This window comes from Capricornis sumatraensis, chromosome 4, assembly GCF_032405125.1.
Source record: "Capricornis sumatraensis isolate serow.1 chromosome 4, serow.2, whole genome shotgun sequence".
NCBI classification, from domain to species: Eukaryota; Metazoa; Chordata; class Mammalia; order Artiodactyla; family Bovidae; genus Capricornis; species Capricornis sumatraensis.
Window position 1 is genome coordinate 133,091,297 of NC_091072.1, and position 22,454 is coordinate 133,113,750.

The 22,454-nt window shown below is 37.4% G+C and overlaps 1 protein-coding gene across 1 annotated transcript in view; it reads right to left on the reverse strand.

Annotated features, from left to right (window-relative positions):
- Positions 1-5,771: 5,771 nt before the first annotated feature.
- PDE3A (phosphodiesterase 3A) overlaps positions 5,772-22,454 on the reverse strand; it is a 141,861-nt gene continuing 125,178 nt past the window's right edge. Inside the window, exons 10-15 of the mRNA XM_068970313.1 lie at positions 18,298-18,411; positions 17,966-18,165; positions 16,018-16,221; positions 15,174-15,329; positions 13,038-13,290; positions 5,772-6,762 (exon numbers count right to left, since the gene is read on the reverse strand). Of these exons, the coding sequence (XP_068826414.1) occupies positions 6,533-6,762; positions 13,038-13,290; positions 15,174-15,329; positions 16,018-16,221; positions 17,966-18,165; positions 18,298-18,411 (1,157 nt within the window). The 3' untranslated portion in view covers positions 5,772-6,532. The remainder of the gene's footprint in view (positions 6,763-13,037; positions 13,291-15,173; positions 15,330-16,017; positions 16,222-17,965; positions 18,166-18,297; positions 18,412-22,454) is intronic.

A 22,454-nucleotide genomic window follows, 5' to 3' on the forward strand; every position in this document is an offset into this window, starting at 1 on the left:
ATATGGATCCATTAAGTCCCTTTGCTCTAGAGTAACTAAGAACTAAATTGGTTTGCCACAGAAAAGATGGAGAGGGGTCCTGGGATGAGACTTCAAGTTTTATGCAGTGTTCACTCCCAATCCACTGTTTTTTTTTTTTTTTTTCTTTTTTGGTTTTTAGTACCATTGGGCTACATGATAAAACTAGGGGTGGTGCATTAAAATGAGGTGAAAGTCCTCTTTCTCCTTATCATTGGAGAAGAGAATTTCAGATGGATTTTTTCCTGTACTAATTTTGAGTTAGACAAGTAAATTTGGAGATAAATTATACTTTTCCCCTATAATTTGACTTTTTTGGTCAAAGAATTTGTGTGTTTCATTTGAAATAGGTATTTCTACTTACCAAAAATTTAAAGCATTTATGCTTTAAAAAATATTTTTAAAATTACTTTTATACTTGTGAATTTCAAATTTTAACCTACCATTTGATCAGTCTTGGCAGATGAATGTAGTGTGTGTGGTTTATTGACTTGTCAGTGCTTGCTCTGTGAAAGGTTAGTAAGATTTAATTTTTCTCATTAATGAAGATAAGTATTTGGGTTCTTAACTGTGTTAGAATTTAGTGAAATACAATCTACATTAGTAAATCATTTATCTTAAAACAAGGGCTTCCCTCCTAGCTCAGTTGGTAAATAATCTGCCTGCAGTGCAGAAGACCCTGGTTTGATCCCTGGGTCAGGAAGGTCCCCTGGAGAAGGAAATGGCGACCCACTCCAGTATCCTTGCCTGGAAAGTCCCATGTACAGAGGACCCTGGTGGGCTGCAGTTCATGGGGTCGCAGAGCTGAGCACACCTGAGCGACTAACATTTATCTTAAAACAACCTAAACCATGACAAATTGCTAGATAATGCATTTCTCTTTCTTGGGATAATTCAGACTCTATACCCTAAATCTAATTAAATTATGGGAACTAAATTTATTTTTATCTATTTCATGTATTTATTGGACTCTTCATAAAATATTTTCCTCCCTGAGGCACACAGAGTATTGGAAAAAGTATTAAATATTTTTTCTAGTTTTCTGTTACATAATAGTAGTTCTGACTATAGCAAAACATTTAGCATCTCTACACTATGAAATATCATTTTGTGGGTTTCATAGTAATTGATTAAAAGTGTAAAAAGCTTCATTCCAAATACTGAAATTTAATATTCTTGATAGTAGGTATGTACGATTTAATATTATTCTCTTTGAGGCATTTTTTGTTTGAATTATGTGCATGATTGAAGAATCACTTCTTAATGTGAAACAATTGAGAAAATTTGTCTGAACATGGACATTTTCAGTATTTCTTATCAATAATAAGGCTTGCCTTTTCTTCTTTGCTCCACAACTCCTCAGAGAAGTAGAAATCCATGATACCAATGCCTAACAATATAATCAACCTTATAAGTATGACAGAGAAAATAACTAGCTGCCTTTAGATGGGGAATCTGGATTCATAAGAACCCCATACGGTTTTACCGTATGGAATATAAAAATAATTTATACCAGATCAGTATTTTTTGGATCATGATATTGAGTTCAACCAACTAAATAATGCCTTAATCTTCAGTTTTCTATATTCAAACATATTTAGCAACAAAATGTTCAATTATTTTTTGTCATCATTATTAACCTGCTGTTAGAATGACTTGATAGTGTGAACATAAAGATCAGTTCAGATGAGGTAAAAGCAGCATCATTTTAACAAATGAAATGTGTTACATGGCAGCATAAATTAGCTAACATCTCTGGTGTATGATTTAGATTGAAAAACATGTCCTTGTTCTTCCCGAGCCATGGCTCACTAGTGACAAACCACAAATACTTATGCAAACCTCAATTTAAATTCATTATCTAATGCACTGCTTGTTCTTTGACTCAGTGCTTATAGTTAAGTACTTTATCCCCAAATTCACAATAAGAATTTGAGTATTTTCTGGAGGAACAAATGAATATAAGACCTAAAACTGGTATATTTCCCTCTGATTAGAAATGCTAAGCATAGTTTAATTCCAGAATGTTTGTCACCTAAAATGGCCAATTGTTCTATTTTGGCAGGGGGTGGGGGGAGTGTGGTCATGCAGTGCAGCACGTGGGATCTTTCTTTGCTGACCAGGGAATGAACCCACACCACACCCTCCTGCATTGGAAGCGTGGAGTCTTAACCACTGGGCCACCAGGAAAGACCTTGGTCTCCTAGAGTTCCATCTGGGTGGACAGACAATATCAGCAAGGTCATAGTTTTATTTCATAGAGAAATGAATGACCTAGAACAATGGTTATGCAGTATTCTGCTGCATGTTAGAGAAGGCAGATGAAAGGAATTCAGTTTGGTCTGAGAGTATACAGATGTTGTAGTGCTCAGATATCAGGCAGTGAGCTGTTAGCATTTGAAATTTTATTGATTTTTTTTCCCCCACACTCACTAGCTGACTATTATATGGAGAATTTTATTCACTCTAGATTATGAAAGTATACAGACTGTTTTACTGGAGTCTTTTGTCAGTTTGAAAAAAGGAAAAGTATTAAGCAGGAATCAGACTTAGAATGGAAGAGCAGGATTATGAGACCCTTATTGTGGCTTTCACTATTATTTTAGAAATTTTGTAAATGACAAGGACAGTAGAGATCCCTATACTAACATGAAAGCACCCAAAATACCTCCTAAAGCAGAAAATTTTTTTGACTCATCATTTGCCAGTTGTTCATAACACAAATAGCTCACGTTTGTAAAGCAGTTGTTTCAAACTTTAATCTTTATTTACAATGATAATTTTCATATCTTTATTACTTAGAAAATAATTTATATTTTTTTCATCATTTAAACAAAGAATAGGCCTGAGTCTCATGCCTTTTGCACAGCTTTTCCCTTCAGTGAAAGTTCTCTGGGAAGGAGACACGGGACACTGCAAATCTTAGAGAGGCAAGGGCGTGAGGAAATGACAATACATACGTGCAATGAAGCCTACTTGACATACAATGCCTTATCTTTAGTTTTACTGGGACTGCAATGGTTAGGATTTGTTCTGGAATTCCATCAAAACAGAACAGACATAATGGAGATTTTTGTGTTTAGAAAGTAGATATTTTCTTAAACATAACATGAGGAAATTCCTTCACTTCTCAGATGAAGACCAACATAGATAAATCTCTGTACAGAGCTACTGTCTTCATTTTTGACTAAGAGCAACACCAGGTCTTATGTAAATTACAAAAACAAATTATAGTTTAAAAATATGCTAAAGTGGTGTTTTCACCAAGGAAACAATATATCCTCAGGGTTGGCTTAGATTGATAACCAGAAAGACATTCTATCAGCATGCAGGAAATGATATTGGTGACACATTTAGTACACCTGGTCTTTTACTGAACAGAGAGCAACCACAAGCATCAAGGTCACCAATTCCTACTTTTCCTACCATTAACTTCATGGCTGTCCATACAATTCTCCTTTTCTGTAAGAGGGCAACACATTCCTTCATTTATAAGACCTGAGTTTATCTAATGGCACCTATAATTAGGCTCATATAAAAATGTAGTAAATTGCAACAAATACACTGGCACCACAGGAAGTAAGCTTTGGAGCTGGAAGGGAACACTGTAATATTGCTCTTGCCAAGGACAGGGAGACCATCACTAGCAGAAAGTATCTTTTCATGTCCCTCGGCATCCTTTGGGATGTAGGTGGGGGGAGTATGAAAGTCACACATTTGATGAATCTCCATTCCTTTTTCTGAACTGACTTTTAGCTTTAACAAATGGGCAATTTATCTTGGAAGAAAAAATGGTTAATCTGCCTGGACTGATGAGCACAGATCTGGAATGAAGAGGTTCTTGCTGCTTTGGCTATCATTATTTCACCCACTTTAAACAAAACGAAAATCAGGCCACGTGCTTAGACGTCTACTCTAGCAGCCAGGTTGGCTCCTAGTTGGGGTTACTGAGCTTTGATGAAACCATCAATACACAGTTATGAATTTAGAAGTATTTTGCTGCCATTCAACTTGCTCAACACCTTTTTTTTCTCTTCCTTGACTTTTATATTTATGTATTTGGAGCAGGGGGAAAGATTAGCTTTTTTAAGTAATTAGATACAAGAGGTATGTGAATATAAGTGCTTTTCTAAATCCTTCTGTTATTTGCAACGAAAGGAAAATAGTTAAATTTGCTTGGGAAATGTATTTGACTCACAGTAAGTTTTGCAAACATAGGGTCGCACAGGCAATACAAGGGGGAAAAGCCAGTAAGTTCTAAATAATGAAGACCTGGTATTAACTACAATATATATATATATATATATATATATATATCATTTAGGTAGAATCTACATCCATTTGATCATTTTCATATTTTCCTACTTATTGGGAAAGTTGCCTTGAAACTTTATTTTTGATTGTACTATCTTTGCCTTACTTTAAGAATGCAGTCGATTATTGTATAATCATTGCTTTAGAAGGGAAGAGTATCCATTTGTGAGAAACAAAGGCATTTCAATATAAACACTCTTTTCTATGATTTCAGAGGAAATAAGTAGATTACAAGTTAGATTTACTTGAAGCTAAGGTTGTTTAGATGATGAACAGCTTGAATATAGTGCTGTACTGAAGGAAAAGTTATAAGCAAAAAGTCTTGGGAAGAAAGGGACACTGATTATAAACATTTGGGATTAAGATGGTCTTTTGCTTGGGAGACACGGATCCAAGAGTTACCCGAAGTTACTTACTAGTGAAAAAACGTTGTTTGCAGCATCCTCATTTAATTGGCATAAAATAACTGTATCAGATGATTATTTAAATTAGGACAGGTAGATGAGTGGGTGTTCACAGACCTCATGCAAATGAACCATCACTCTTACTGGGCTTGGAGATAGCTACAATGTATAAAAATGGTGATTAAAATAGAACTTTATAAAAATGTTTCCCTTTTCCCTTAAAAAAAAGTTAACTATCTACAGAAACACAAACAAATCTTTATATTTACATCAAGATAACTGTTAATGACAAATATATAATAATATGAAATAAAATATTGAAAGTGAGTATCAACTTTTTTAAATAGAGGTTTGGCTCACAGCATAAACAAGTGTAGATAAACCAAAAACAAACAAACAAAAAAAGCCTTTCAATGATAGGCCCAATCCCCCCAAATCCCTCTTGAGTCCTCCCTGCCAAAAGAAACATGACAATGGGCCAGGCTGCAGATACAAGCCACCCCATCACACCCTTCACGGAATACAACAGGGCTGTCCGAGCAACTTTGGCCAACTAAAAGTCAACCTTCAACAGCCGCCAAGAATCAGGCTTTCACTGTGTCAATAAATACCAAGCCCTAGGTTGAAAATTTTCCCCTTCATCTCTCACCATCTGTCCCAGAGTGGGTTTCTGTTTGCCTTCCCTTCTTTTTCTACCACACATTTTGCAGCAAATTAAGACATGGGAGAGCCCACTGAAGAGTCGTTTCCCAGATCTTCTCTGCTACCTTTTAGAATTCTCATGAAAAGACCTGACTCCAGCTCCTTCTGAGGTGTTTCTGTGTAAAGAATGCCATCCCCTTCCATGGTGAATTGATCTTAGGTGAATGACAGACATACTCACAGACAGCTCCTATACATTCATTCAGCAACTAGACTGGAAAATGCCTCAGTCTTCCGGGCTTAAGGCTGGGGACAGCAGGAGAACCAGACGTGTGGCCTGTCCCTCATCCTGCTAATTCCCTCCATCTGCAGAGGGGCTTCTGCTGAAGCCAGATAGAGGCGGAGACACTCCAGAGAGCACTTCATCCTGTTTGGTCACCTGTGCTGAGTCGTCTGCTGCAGCCATGCTGTGAACGACCAAAGCCAATTCTCTCCTTAGGTGCACACGAACGTACATACACCTCAGCATCACTTCTCTCTCTCTCTCTCACTCACACGCATGCAACGTTGGCAGGATGTATCAGAATTCAAACAATGCTCTGGAACTTTCATCCCTCAGGACTAAGAGCAAACGCTCCTTAGTCATAACTTCATTTGCTGTACTGCTTCTGGGCTAAGCTGCACCATCTCCTTTGTGATTTGTTTTCCTTCATTTTTTTTTCCTTTATGATTTATTATATCACAGTGACCACTATACATCTTAATATGAATGTTACTAAATTGTGGGGCCAGGAATTCCAGCTTTCAGTGTGTCTGTGGGTTTGCATGTGTGTCTGCATGTGTGTCTGTGAATATGTTTTACATGGATCTATGTGAGAGCTTATATACACACACACATATTACTTCTTCCTTAAAAAAAAAAAAATCCTTGGAAGCTGGTGTTACAATGTGAAAGCTTCTCTGAGCGAGAGTTTTTTAAATCATGTACCTCACTGTAAAAATAAACACACAAAATGCGAAGAATCCCAAAATGCCATAGCCATTTGCCCATCTTCTTGTATTTCTACAGTGTTGTGTCTAAGTATTGTGCTGGCTTGAAAAGAGTCTGTGTGACAAGTAACTCTGCTTGGAAACATAGCTCATTCTATCCATTGTCACTGGTTTGGCTTTGGGGCTGGCGTCTCCTCTCCTTTCTGCTTCCCCTTTTCTTCGTCTTCTTCCCTGATGGCCTGGATCTGTTCTGAGGGATGCTGCTGGGGGGACTGGTCCTCTATGCCCGCCAACCGCTGTTCCTCCTCAATGACTTTCTTCCACATCTTGTGGTTCTGCAGGAGGTGCTGAGTAATTTGACAGTAGACTTTCCTCCTTTTGAAAATTTTCTTTCCTGAGAAAGCACCAAATTAGACTACTTATTTGTGTGTTAAGTACATGGCAGTTTTTCCATCTTATTCATAGGAGTTAAGAACCAAATGATATGTAAACACTTGATGTGTATGTCATAATAATCATTTTTGAGAGTAGGGAAATAAGAGGAAGATGGCAAGAAGCATTACTGTGTCCTTGAGATGTATTGTGAACAGTATTTGACATCTGGTAATATCCAATACAAGGTTCTGTTTGTATCTTGGAATTATTACTCCCACTCCATTCAGGCTCTCAAGATTTCCACCTAGATTATTGGGATAATTTCTTGTTACATCGTTCTTTGCTTTGTCTACGAATTCAACTCATAAAAGTTTTTTTAAGAGACATGTTTGATAGTACTGTTATGCTTCCTGTGGACTAAAAAAAATTAATTTCGAACTCTTAAGCAGCGAGCTTTGATTCCAATGGTAAGACAGAGAGTAAGCAAATAAGGACAATTATATGAGTTGCACAAAGTCTTTGAAGCGTGGCAGGAAGAGAGGGAAATGACCTAGCTGGGAGGATGCTTCATGATGGTGGCTTGGACTAGGATGGGGATAATGGAAAAGAAGTTGCATAGGTAAACATGAGGTACTTTCGTGAGGTATAGTTAACAGGACTTGGCAACTGTGAGGAAGAAAGAGAGGAATCATAGACAACCCTGAGCTTTCTGATGTGAACAGGTGAGTGACAAGATGAACTGAGAAGGGGACAATAGGTGAGAGGCAGATTTGAGGAATATGTTGAACATGCAGGGACTGGCAAATCTCCAAGCAGAGGGGGTAAGCAGGCAGCTGTTCCTGTCTACGCAACCAGATTATAATGTGCCTTCGTTTGAGTGATCATTTTAGACACAGGCTGAGACTTTGGAAGTTAGGCAAAGATTCTCATGTTGGACTGTAAACTTCTCCATGGACAGACGTTTTACTAAGTGAATTATGTTCTTTCTAGTTTCTGTTCCACAGTACCAAGTAAATGGTAAAGTGTTGACATAATAAAGTGATAAACATAACAAAGGTAAGAAAAAGTGGTTCACAGGAAATTCTGATTTGAGACCATATTAAAGAGTTAACAATACAAGTTACCAGGATGATCTGCAAGGCAATTTGAGGGTACTTAATGAAATAGTAATGATTTACCATGTACAATCTGGAAGGAAAAAGAAACAAATAGTAACAACAAACGAACAAAGCCGATGGCTATGAGATATGCCATCAACCAAAATTTTTGTGGAAATGCTGATGATTCCTTCAACAATTTTATTATAAATTTTTTTCTTGTACGTTATAAAATGTTAAGATCAATTTCAAAAACAGTTCAGAAAAAGGATATTAAATTAAGTTGCTTTTCAACCATAGAGACACATAAGGAAATTAGTTGAATGAATGACAGGAGGAATGGATACAGGTAGTCATAAGCAAGAATTAAAAAATACTTTCTATATTAATTATATTATTCATGATACGAATAAGCTTATATTTACCACCTACTAACTGACAAGCAGGGCTTCCCTAGTGGCTCAGTGGTAAAGAATCCACTTGCAACGCAGGAGATGTCAGTTTGATCTCTGAGTCAGGAAGATCCCCTGGAGAAGGCAATGGCAACCCACTCTAGTATTCTTGCCTGGGAAACCCCATGGACAGAGGAGGCTGGTGGGCTACAGTCCACGGGGGTTGCAAAGAGTAGAACATGACTTAGCAACTGAGCATGACACACAGGAACTGATATGGCAGTTTTCTGGATGTTATAGAAACAAAAACCGATGAGTCTCAGAGTTTACCTTAAAAGAGCTTACCATCTACAGGAGAGAGGGCCTAGAAGACCAAAACTGAAATACACATGCTATGTTTTATGATAGACCTATAGCGATCAAGGGAGAAGGCAATGGCGCCCCACTCCAGTACTCTTGCCTGGAAATCCCATGGACGGAGAAGCCCGGACACGACTGAGCGACTTCACTTTCACTTTTCACTTTCCTGCATTGGAGAAGGAAATGGCAACCCACTCCAGTGTTCTTGCCTGGAGAATCCTCGGGATGGGGGAGCCTGGTGGGCTGCTGTCTATGACGTCGCACAGAGTCGGACACGACTGATGCGACTTAGCAGCAGCAGTAGCATAGTGATCAAGACAGCCTTAATATTTCCCTCATGTTCATTAAACTTTAGACAGGTTTCTTCCAGACTCTAGGACCCTGATCTCTTTTTCCTTAAAGCATCTACTTTATAAAACTTGTAATTGCAATTTCTTGCTCTGCTCCTACGTAGTGTAGATAAATCTCCCAGCCTCACTAGTTTGACAACCCAGAAACATTTTTCTCAAGGACCTGAGAGCCAATCCTTTGAAATGCAATTATTCAGGAAGACAGGGTCCCTTCCCAAACATCTCCATGGGAGGGAAGGAGCCTAACTTCAATAAGAATCAATTAACAAACACAAGTGGCCTGATCACACTGACCAACTCCCCTCTAAGGTCCTCGAGTACTTTTACCACCAGCTCATCCCAGTGTGTAGAAACTCTCCTGCCTTTGTTTCAATCAGTGGAGTCTAATGTCTCTTTCCTATTACAAGAGTCTTGAGCAAAGTCTTCCTTGTCATTTTTAAGAATATGCAGCACAATTTCTCTCTGACACATCAAAATATGGCAACATCAGGTACTCAACCTGTGAGGGTTTTCCCAAAGGATGTGTAAATTATGAGAACGAAATATACTGGGTGAGTAAGCATTCCAGGTAAGTGACAGGCAGGTGTACAGGCAGATTGCATGGAGTATAATATCACTTTCTTCAATTATGAGATTCCCAACAAGGGAAATAAATAAACTAAAATTGAAAACAATCTGAATTCTTTCTATAGAAGCCAATAAAATATATGCATCTATTTAATATTTACGGAGAAGGCAATGGCATTTAATATTTAAGAGCAAACCTTGAAAATTACTCTTCTACCAAAGTTATCTCCTTGTCTATTTCTACATTGTTTTTATTGAAGTTAAGTTCAAATCAGTTACTGTTGAGAATCTTTACATGTTAACTTACTTTTTAACCTAATCCTTTAAGTCAAGACATTTATAGGTGAATCACTGGCTGAAGGATGGACTTGAATCAGACATAGGACATACTCTACTGCCCAAGGTGATTATTCCATCTGAAAGTTATACACACTCACGGCAGTGAATTCACAGGGAAGAAGCTAACAAAAGCTCATTTTTTCTCTTTTTTCTTTCAGGGCAGCCCCCATGAGAGCAGCTGTTCTCTTATTAAGGCTGCTCAACCTTAGCAATAAACCTCTCTGGAATTAAACTGAATAAGGTGACGTAGAAGGGAGTTTGTACCAAATAAATTTGCGTAGATTAGAGTCCGCAGGTGGTCTAAAATATGTCTGTATTGGGAGCCAAATTGTTCAGCACTGGAACCTTTTGAAATGAGAACAAAGGTCCTTTCATTGCTCAAATTCTAAATGCAGCTTAGTACTTCATTAGAAACCTCTTAGTTCACTGTAGGAATCTTTCAGATTTAATTATGATGTAGGGAAAAAAAGCCTTCTTTCCCTAGGATACCATATTGAAACATTTTATTTTGTATTTCCTGAGAGATCACAAGTTAGACAGATTGCTGAAATTATCAATGCATATTTAATTTACATTTTTTTCTGAAATCTAAATTTTAGGATAAATCAAATTAACCATCTCAGTCATTATGAATCCTGAAATTAAAATTACTAAGAGTCAGTAATAATAGAGTTAAAACTGAGGAAACCTGAGTTTCCATTCTGGTTCTGCAGAAACCATCTACACCTTGGGATGTCTGTTAAACTCCTGAGACTCAATGTAGAGTTTTGTAAAATGAGGCAGCTGAACTGGGTGGTCACCAATTCCATTTCTAGAATTCCATGTGGCCAAATTTTACTAAACACTAATGCTGCTCAATATTTATCATTTTCTTGGCTATAATGGGAAACTTCAAAGGTAATTTTTCAAAAGCTATGGTTATCAAATCATTGTTGATGATGTCTTAAATTTTAATGTAAGGTGACCAGTTGATGTTCAGAAGCCATTAGTAAACAGAATCCACAGAATTCTCATTCCTGCTTTAGTGAGCATGATTTAAAAAGGGAATGTCAGGAGAGTAACACATTAGAATCTGGGAGTCAGTATGGCCATCCAACTCTACAGAACAGAGACAAAATGGATATTTAGCATTTGCTGCTAAAGCCAATGTTGACGGGTTGAGCCTGTTGAATTTCCTAACCTAGGTTCTTTAATTCTTGATGCATAGATTATGTGTGTGTTGTTTCGATGTATTTGCGTTCAAATAGCAATCAGGTAGGGCTCATGGGAACAAAGCTTTTCCAGTAGCTAAGCTGACCACACTTTTCAATAACATTCAGTGGAAAAACTGCCCAGTCCTTAGTCAGACAGCGAATTACCTGGCTCTCTGAATGAAAAAAAAAATCATGCATGTTTATTAAATGAGAAAATGAATAAATAATCCATGAATCCAATCTTAGCTCCTAACTCTGAATGCCAAGGTCAGCACAGAATTTTTAATAGAAATCTTTTTATAAGCATCAGAGGAATAAAATAAAATTAACGTGAGAATATAATACTGAAGAAAAACAACGTCTGGTTTTCCTCTCATTCTGTTATCAACATTAATACATGGGTAAGAACTTAAGCAAAAATCTGACCTAAAACCAAAATTGCCCCTCTCTACCCAGCCTATGGTTAATAATGAGTTCTTTTTCTCTGCTTATGTGAGCTTACAACAGGGCACTTACATGAGGGTGAAATAGATTAATATCCACATTAGACTATCTCTCTACTAGATGGCCAAAATGAACTATGTCATGCATTTTCCTGACTGCTAAAAACAGGAACAAATGATCAAGGTGTCTTTCACTGGTAATGTTTTTGGGAAAGGCTTTGAAAACTACCAACAGTAAGATCGTGTTTGATGAAGGTAGGTAGAAACTGCATACTATATTTCCATGAACACAGGAACAGTATTTGTGCAATGTCACGAGAAAGGTTATTGGTTTTCCTAATTATCCTTGTCCCTATGGCATGAGTAACAGCAGAGAATATTTCAAGAGATGAAGAGATCGGAATGGCTGTATGATACACTGCAAAATCAATGACCAGATCTCACTGTCGCTGCTCTCACTGCCCTGGCCCAACGCCTCAGTCATCTCTCATTTGGATATTTCAAGAGCCTCTTAACACACTGTCCTGCTTACACCCTTGCTCACCCCAAACTTCATAAGATTTTCCATGCAATAGTTGAAGCAATCCAGTTAAAACATTAAGTTGAATCAACTAAGTTTTCTGTTCGAAACCTCTGATGGCTTCCCGTCTTACTCAGAGAAAAAGCCAAACTCCATTCTGCAGAACCCTACCTTCTAACCCTCTATCACCTGGGTCCCCACTGTCACCCCCTGCTGCTCCCCATCCACTTCCTCTGCTCCAGCCTGCCAGCCCTCCTGGTGCTTCCTGAACACCCAGCCAATGTCCACAGCAAAACCTTACATGGCTGGCTTTCCTCTCTCCTTGAAATGCTTTGTCCAAAACTATTTCCATGGGTCACTCTCTTGCTTCTTTCAAAGTTTTTTATTTTTTAAATACCTTTCTTATTTAGACCTTCCATGGCAATCTTGTCTATGATTTTAATCTTTTTGTGCAATATTTCATAACCTCTTTAACTCTAGCATTTATCAGCATCTAACATAGAGTTACTGATTAGTCTTCCCTAGTGTCTGGTGACCACATTGGAAATACAAGTCAAGAAAGGCAAGGACTGATTTTTTTTGTCTGATTTGTTCATGGTTCTATTTTTAATACCTGGAAAAATGCCTGGCACAGAGTAGGTGCTTAATAAACATTTGATGAGTGGGTGATTACTACCTCTTACCACTTGAGCATCTCTCCCCAACCAAGCCAGTAAAAGCCTCTGTTGGTCTAGATGGTACCTGAGATTCCTTTCACTGCTAAATACTCTGAAAAATAGACTTTGACTACTTATTTTTTTTAAATTCATGACAGAGAACATACCTTTGTATGAACATGATATTAATATAGATTCCATAATCTGTAATTTCTATTATGATGATGATATTTGGGAAGCAGGGAGTATCCATAATCAATTCAGTAGACGATGTGTGGACTTAACTAGGTAACTCATGAGAAGCATCAACTTTATCAGAACCTATGTAAGAAAACAATCCTAGGAGAAACCCATTCGAGAAAGATTTTATGACTTACTTGGAGATTCATTATTTTCACAGGTTTCCTCTTCATTTGGTGCTTCCTCCTCCTCCTCTTCTGGGTCATCCGTGTCTCCTGACTCATCACCGTCTTCCACCCATTTCCCTGGCATTAGTCCTGCTGAATCGTAGGAGTTGCACAGAGGACCCACGATGTGTGAGATGAAGGATTCCTGAAGGTTGGCCAACTGAGGAGCAGAACGGTCCATGAAGGGGCTTATTGGTAACCCAAGGCTGGCCTCTTCATCACCCTAGAAACAGGAATGTAGCAACACGGTTAACTAGAAAGGCAAACGACAAGGAAAGGGTAAAATACAAATTAAGTCACCATTCCCTTGGCATCTAAAATGTGCAAATATGCAAGAATCTGGGCATTGATGTGTGAACTCTCTCTGTACTTGAAGCCTAAAAGATTTTACCCAAATTACTAAGATTCCTATAGGACTGCTTTGTTGCTATTTATCCTTTGGTAATCTTGAGGGTTTGGCTTTCGGCCAGGGGAACTACCAGAAATGGTGTATGTCTCAGTAGATGATCTCTGCCATTACACTAGTCACTGTTCCTTATATCAGAGTGTAAGTTAGAATATAAATACATCTTAAAAGGCAATGCTGGACATAAATATCCACCGGATAATCTATCATGTTTGCCTTTTTTTGTCTTGTCTGCTAGAAAGTTTAAAATAACTTATTCCTGAATTAAAGTTGGTACTTTATCCCATCTTTGGGTTGAATTATGTCTTCTGTGATCATATAGCTTCTGATATTCTTATTTTTCTATGTTTAATAGTACTACTGTATAAGTGTTTTTATTTTGAATGAATTCATCTTTCTAAAGAAAAAATTAGATTGAAAGCCTGAAATTACCTAACAACATTAATGAAATAATTATACCAAAATACCTGTATATGTAATGGAATTATCACAAGTTGCTTTTCTTTACATTTTATATATAGTCAATATTTCAGGACTGAGTATCAATTAGTTCCAAGAAAACACAATCTTTTCTAGAAAGTATAAACTTTTTTTATGAGTCCTATCTATAATACTCAAAAAATTCTTTAAATATGTTTGGTGAAAGGTGATTTATTACTTACCAAGGGGCCTCATCTTATTTCTGGATGACTTTGGGAATACAAATTTCTTTTTGACATTGACCTAAAATCTGTCACCTTATAACTTCTATAGACTGGCTATAGTCATGTCTATTTTAAGGGGAGTTTTTTTTTTTTTTTTTTAATAAAGCAAATCCTGTGGTATCTTATATAATTTATCTTCTTTAAGCTATACAACATCATGATAAACCTAGTCTTTTAAGTATCTAAAGAGAGTTATTACTTCTGTTTTTCCTTAGGGTACATATTTGTACTTCTTCCCTGGCCTTTTAGGTCAGTACTAATGCCTGACATTTACCCATCTCCACTACCTTGAGATTCCTCTTATAAGAGACGTTTACAGCACCAAACACAAGGTTTCAAGGTTGGGGTAAGGTCATGTGGGGAAGATCCCTGCATGTTCTGTTGGTAATGTGTCAAATAAAATGCTATTTTTATTAGCTTTTTAATGTACTGCTGTTATAAATTATTAGAAAAGTAAATGAACTTAACTTGATATACATTCATCCATTTAAATTTAAGCCTAGCTTCTATTATGATAAAATTGATGAGTATTTCAATGGGATTCCTAATATGTTCTGAGGTCATTCCATTATCTTAACACCTTTTTCCATCAAAATACTTAATAACTTTAAGAGTTTTATGTTTATAGTTTAGTTCAATTTTTGTCATTTTTTTAAACCTCTGATTAAAATTGGCCAGTGCCTTTTCTCATGGTATCATGAATATAAAATGAATAATCACACTTTTACAGCCTTTGGAAGCTTTAGAGCAGGGGTCCCCAACCTCCAGGATCAAATGCTTGATAATCTGAGGTGGAGCAGATGAAATAATAATAGAAATAAAGTGTATGATAAATGTAATGTTCTTGAATCATCCTGAAATCAACCCCCTACTCCATCCATGGAAAAATGGTCTTTCATGAAACCAGTCCCTGGTGCCCAATAGGTTGGGGATTGCTGCTTTAGGAAATCTATAAGCAGCCTCAATATGATTAAGAAAAATAGTTAAATTAGCTACCTGTTCATAAAATTCATTGACAATACCCTCTGTCCACTGAAGATGGAGCTCTTTACTCTTAGCTGGCCCATTGATATCAGCCAACTTTATACACATTTGACAAACCAGTAGACGATCATTTTCATTGGTCCAATCTATTCCGACTTCATCATTCACCTATTTGAGGAACAAAGTTTAAGTGAATGCACAAGTTGAACAGGAAAATAAATTACAGAAAACTGATCATCTTGTTACTCTGTATTCCAATCGGTCTACCATGTGCAGATAGGAATACCAAGTAATGAGAACCATCTCAGCTGTTTCAAATAATGTTTTTTGGCTTGCATAAATTGGCAGTGAAATAGCTCACCTAAAAAAATAATAACAAATGATGGATAATTATGGAATTGAAAATAAATGCTATTTAATACTAGCATGTGTTATAAATTACTATTAAAATACTGTAGCTACAAATAATAAGAAACTTTCTTGAGTTACTTTTTGGGCATTTATTATATGTTTGATGTATTATAGTCTGCTTCAGGTTTTTGACCTTTACTACTACGAGGTATTAGTATCCACAGAGATGAGAGCAAAAAAAAACTAAAACAAAATCATAATGATAGTTAGAATTCTATTATTCTTCTGCAGTACAAGGTATAATATATACCGACAGGACCTCAATATATTCAGTTTCCAGGTTGGGACCAATGCCTAAATAACTGCTTCTGGTTTAACACTGCATTGCATTTCATTTTCACATTTGACATCTATGAGGTGGCAGCAATGAGTTTTCTTTAACACCCTCATTCCATGACATCTTTCAATGTGGCCAGAAAATGAGCACTGATACAAATCTAGTTACCTTGGCATTAAATTTGGCAACAAAGTCGAAGTGTTTCTTCAGGTCAGTGGCCAGAATTGCTTCAATGACAAGGAAACGGAAATGCTTAAATTCCACATGGTCAAGGTTAACTAAGAAGTTATATTCTGGCCGGGACATGAAAAGGTTCCACGCAGCAGCCGCATGATGATTTTCCAAGACTGAGCGATCATTGTAGAGCACCGCCTAGGCAAAGATGAGAGTCAAGAGTTCAGCTTTTCAAATTAGAAACAAAAATAAATGAGAATATGCAAAGCATTTGGAATCACCTTTTATCATAGAACATAGAAGTGCAATTGTGTGATAGCTGGTTGTTAAGAATTGCTTATTACTGTACATTGACTGTTTAGTTTTCTTGTTTTTTTTTCTTTTTTTGGTAAGATAAAAGTTCATTTCCTTGAAATTTTATTTCAAATTCTTGTAAGTGAAGGGCGTAGACTTAGCTTATTTCAGATTACTCTTCTTTTTGCAAGGCATAGGAGTTTAACCATAAAGATATGCAAATATGTTAATATCCCTAAGAGGTAACTCAGTTATCCCCCACACCTAAAATAACAATGGCTTCCTTTTAATTAAACACATGTAACTAATAAAGAGGGATGATATCCCCGAGAAGCTCATAATTCAAACTATTCTTACCTCACAGTCATAGGAAATATCACCCTCTGTCTAGTAATTGAAAGTGTATAGTAAATATATACTTGTTTGAATACTGCTGAGGGAAGCTGTGAAGCAAAAGAAAATTGCCTAAAAAAATGGCTAAAGTCTAGTGTGGCAGATTGATGATGGAAGGGAAAAAAAGGTATAAGGACAAAAAGGAAAGACCAAGCACATGACAATTAATATTGAGGTAAATGAAAATACATGGAAATGTAGGAAAACTGAATGGTAAAATGTGCTGGCCAAAGGATTTGGTTATATTTAGGGAAAATATATAGTGTATGGAGGAAACAGTGAAAGAAATGTAAGTAGTCAGAAAAAAATCAGGATATTTGTACTGTATACAGATGAAAGGAAAATTACTTAAAGGAAATTAATTTTAATTAACTAAAGGACGGGAGTTGGTAATAGACAGGGAGGCCTGGGGTGCTGTGATTCACGGGGTCGCAAAGAGCTGGACACGACTGAGCAACTGAACTGAAAGGAAAGCTCTAGGCTAGTCTATAAGAGAGACTGGAAACAGACAAAAATAGATGAGAATAGAGTAAAAGGCAAAAAGCAAACATGACAAAAAAGAGTAATGGGTCAGATTAGTCTCTAGAGCCTCTAGAAAGAAAAATAAGATCATGGGATCTTTAGTAAAATGGGTCCATCCATTTGATTAAATCAAAGTTTAATTATATAGATGGAGATTCCTAAATACAGTGATTGATATTTGACTGAAATATAAGCACGTGTCCAGAGGAACTTCTTTAAAGTTACTGTTTTGAGAAAACTATGTTCAGGTAAAAAATTTACCTCAAATAAAATAAATCAATCTTTAATTCTTCCTAATCAACAAAAATGCCATAAAAATGATATGTTATAATATATCTCAAAAGAACTGGATTTACATCCAAAGAAGCCTCCAATTCTTAAAGAATTGAAAAAGATTTGGTTCTCCAATCTTTTCAGAAAGAAAAGTTTTGTACAGGTCAGATATTCTTTGTTGAGGAAATTCATTAACATGAATTCAGCAGTTTTTCTTCCTCAGAAGAAAACTGAGATGGGATCTCCATAGTTGATAAATGTAGACCCATCATTAATAACTTACAACAAACCATCATATCTTTTCAAAATGAGCATGGTCTCTAAGAATTTTATCTCAGGTCTAAGTATAGTTTCGTTCGTATTTGCTTGGTGCCTGCTATAAGTCAGATTTATAAAATTAATGTTCTTCAGAGAAATCTCAAAATTGAATTACTTTCCTGGTCAAAATCAAAAGGTTTACCTGAGGGGCGCTTGTTGCAACCAGGAAAGCATTAGTCCTTCCTGGGTGATCATAGTCATGCATGGCTGCAGCCACGTACAAAGCCATCAACTCCAAGGCAGGGATATTTCCAGACAAACATCCGTATTTATCATCAGGCACATTATACATTTTTGAGAATACATATCCCATATGGCCATGTGTAAATCCACTGTCAGAATCTGAGAAGAGACAATGAAAATAATATAGCTTTGAAGAAAGTAGTAAACTGGTATCAGTTATGTTCACTTATTTAAAAAGCCACTCTTCCGTTCCCATAGTTTACAAGGGAGCACAGAGAACTTAATATGTACCTGAATCGCTTGCTGATCCGTGATCATTAATCACAGTTGAGAGGCCTGGAATAGGTTGTGTCGTGAGATACCAAACAGCATGTAAGACGTCCGTGGCATGGATTCTGTTGTGGTCTGTAACCAATGCAAAGGAACAGGCATGCGTCGGTGAGCTCTGGGCTCCGAGGACTAAGAGTGCCACCTACTGGACAAACGGTTTAGTCCTCACATTTTAAATAACCTGGCTATTTTAAATAGCCAAACATTCTAGGACAAATACTCTGTGATTCCTCTTCCATTTCTCTATAATGTTCATAGTAACAAGAAAAAAAAAAAAACCTTACAACATTCATCACACATGCAGATATCTTAAATGGACAAAATCTGTGTCCAGCACCCACCTAACATAAATAAATTTCACTAAATAACCCAACATATATAAACTCACTGGGTGAATCCACTGCAATGTTTACTCTTGTCCTTAGGCCCACGCTCCTGTGTAAAACTACACAGAGGACCAGAACAAAAGACCCATGATACACTTAACCTAGCTCAGACCAATGGTCCATACCACCCAGTGTTTCATTTCTGATAAATAGCACTCAAATAAAACCTGTGAATTGAAAACAGTGTTATTCTTCGGTATCAAACTTAAAACACTGTAAGAGAATGAGTAACATTTTTTATATGTATTAATAGATAAAATCCACAAAGCAAAGCAAAACCAAAATCGATAATGTCTGATCTAGAAATTCTGGTTTGGGAATAAAGTTTTAGGAAATACAGAAAGATAAAAAATTAAAACCTCCTTGTACAATAACATAAGGGGTTGAGCCATCCTGAAGTGTATAAATCTACAAGGCAACCAAATCCCTCAGTTAAAATGCCCCTATCATAGAAATAGGGTTCTATTTCTACATGTGTGGTCTAGCTTCTATGGAACCATGATCAAAGGCCCACTGTGTTCCTGGCTCACCTTCTTTCTCAGTCCATTTTTTCCACGTTTTTCTCTTATCTGGCCCTTCAGAATACTTCACTGATTTGGTATGCTTTATTCTAAGTATGCTAACTTCATACATTTTATTCCTAATGACCAGCCATGATATGATTTCCTTCTACAAGGTAAGAGATGACATCTCTGAATAGCACTCGACAGAAGAGGAGAAGCAAAACAGAGGAGAACAAGCAGAATAATAATGAAACTTTGAGAGCAACACCTGTTCTCCGATCAGGGAAGAAAACAGAAATTAGGACATCTGTGTTAGCGGCAGACAGGAGCACATAGGAAGATGCTGTGTGTTTTCCTACATTTCTAGCAACTTTAAGTGAAGACACATGGGTAAATCTTGGGTAAACACTCCAGAAACTCAGTGAAGGGTTGAGGGAGGTCTTGAGAGGATGTTTTCAGAGGAGCTTTGAGAAGCAGACCTCCTAAGTTCTGGAGTGGTAAACAGCAAACCTTGTTCACTGTATCATTGCCAAATGATATTACCTAGTCTCCAAAGAATACTTTTATTCAAACTGGGGTCTCTATCTCCATGTGTGGACTATCCCAAATGATTTAAGACAATTACATTTTAAATCTATATCTGTGCCAGTGTACAAAGTTGACCATGCTAGATGTCCCAGGGTCTAGGACATACCTGATTTTATCTCTGCTCTGACATTTATTACCTGTACTACTGAGTCATTTAAAACATTGTCTCATTTCCTTATCTTAAAAACATGGAGACAATAATAGTGCCTATTTCATAGTACAATTTTGAGAATTACAGAAGGGGACCTATTTTAAAGTGGCTGCTGTATACTAAGCTTGTGAGTGATGTAAATATCAGTCATCTAAAATACATGATGAAATGGTTGGATGGCATTACCAACTTCATGGACATGAGTTTGAGCAAGCTCCGGGAGTTGGTGATAAACAGGGAGTCCTGGCGTGCTGTAGTCCATGGGGTCGCAGAGAGTCATATACGACTGAGTGACTATAAGGAACTGAACTGAAAATACATGATTGCTCTTACAACACAATAATGAGTTAGTGCAGATTACCAGTTTCCTTTCAAAAATCAATGCTGGATTTGTAAAAATAGAATTGAAGAGCTAAAATAAAAGCTAAGCTAAGCCATGGAGGAGGGAGAAGGCAGTGATGACCCACCAGAAGAACATGCAACCTGGTCAGAGGGTTTCCGGGGCTATGTTGGAAAAGAGTTTCTGGGTTAAGTTCTTTACTCTTCCCTTGCGACAAGCTGGGAAAATTACTGTGTGACGTAACTACCATTACTACTACAAGTCAGAGAAACCCGTGCATGTGCCCAGCATTACAAGGTGGGTGGAGGCGGTATCAGGGTATTGACTGTGTCTCTTTGGGATGAAAAATAGACAACTAAGTCAGGTGAACTTGTAGCTCTTGAGTTATACTGCTTCCTGGCCTGTTCCCCATCCCAAGGTCCCAGTCCAGAAGGCTTTATAGCTTATCTGTGTGTGTGTGTATGTGTGTGTGTGTGTGTGTGTGTGTGCTTACACTTAGTCATTCAGTTGTGCCCAATTTTTTGTGACCCTGTGGACTGTAGCCCACCAGGCTCCTTTCCCATGGGATTCTCCAGGCAAGAATATTGGAGTGGGTTGCCAGGCCCTCCTCCAGGGGATCTTCCTGACCAGGGATTGAACCCATGTCTCTTAGGTCTCCTGCATTGGCAGGCAGGTTCTTTACCCCTAGTGCCACCTGGGAAGCCCAAAATTTCACTGAACAAACTATCTAAATAATATAGTGCTGAAAATGGAAAAAAAAAGAAAGCTTGTCAAACACATTTTTTGAGGTAAGTATAACCATTTTGGGGCTTCCCTGATTGCTCAGATGGTACAGAATCTGCCTGCAATGCAGGAGAACCAGGTTTGATCCCTGGGTCAGGAAGATCCCCTGGAAAAGAAAATGACAACTTACTCCAGTATTCTGGCCTAGAGAATTCAAGGGACAGAAGAGCCTGGTGGGCTCCAGTCTATGGGGTCTCAAGAGTCAGACATGACTGAGCAACTAAAACCTAACTTAATTTATAAATATTTTAAGTAGATACACATATATGTATAACTGAATCACTTTGCTGTACACCTGAAATTAACACAACATTGTTAATTGATTCTACTCCAACATAAAATAAAAGTTAAAAAGTTTTTTCGATATATGTTTTGCTTTTTAGAGGTTAACATAATCTTGATTTAAAAACTAGGTATGAGAGTATATGGGGGGAAAAAACCTTCCTTTTGCTTTTGAGTATAGGTTCACAAGTGCTAAACAATAGCTAACCAAACCTAACTTCTTTAATACATATTACATATATTTATACAGATATAGTTATAGAGGTGTAACTCTAAAAGAATTACACTGTCACTATCACTTAAGCAGGATGGAAAATTTATCTGCCCCTAAGAAGTCATTAAGATATTTATTAAACACATACTCATACCTACTATGAGAAAATATTGTGCCAAGTGCTGGTGGCACTGTTGCTCTTGCTATTAATTCTCTGGGGACCACCTCAGGTGCAAAGGCACCTGAGTCAACATAGGGGATTGAGAAGTTTCTATAAGACAGACAAATATGCTCAAAGACTGCTCTTTTTCTGGTCTTGATAGGGAACTGACAGAGCTAAGGAATGAAATCAGAGCTATCCTTATTGTATCATTATTATTCTCATCCTCTTCCTTCATCTCTGCAATTTGGACAAATCTCTCAATAATTCTCTCACCCACCTGGCAAACACCCCCCCCCCCCGCCCCTGCCTCTTGGACAACACATAAACACACGTGTACATACTATAACATCACCCGCCTTCCCCTTTCCCAGAACCTGCCTACCCCCTCTTCTGTCTTAATAGACCTGTTTTCTCTTTTTCTCCTTTTCCTCAAGCACAGGGTTGCAATGAGCTGCTATGGAAGGCTGCAGATGCCTATGAAATTTATAGGTTTTTAGAACTCAATTTACAGATTGTCTATTTAAAGTTCTCTATGCTCCTATTCACCAATGAGTGAAGCAAAGTACTAAACAATAGAAATGAGACTTGAAACACTTTTTCCCCACCTTTGGAAAATAGCTAAAATAGTGTAACAGCTCCGCCCTCCTAGCTTGTTGCATGTTGCCTCAGTGACTACCTTTAAACTCGGGGGGCGCGTCACACACGCCT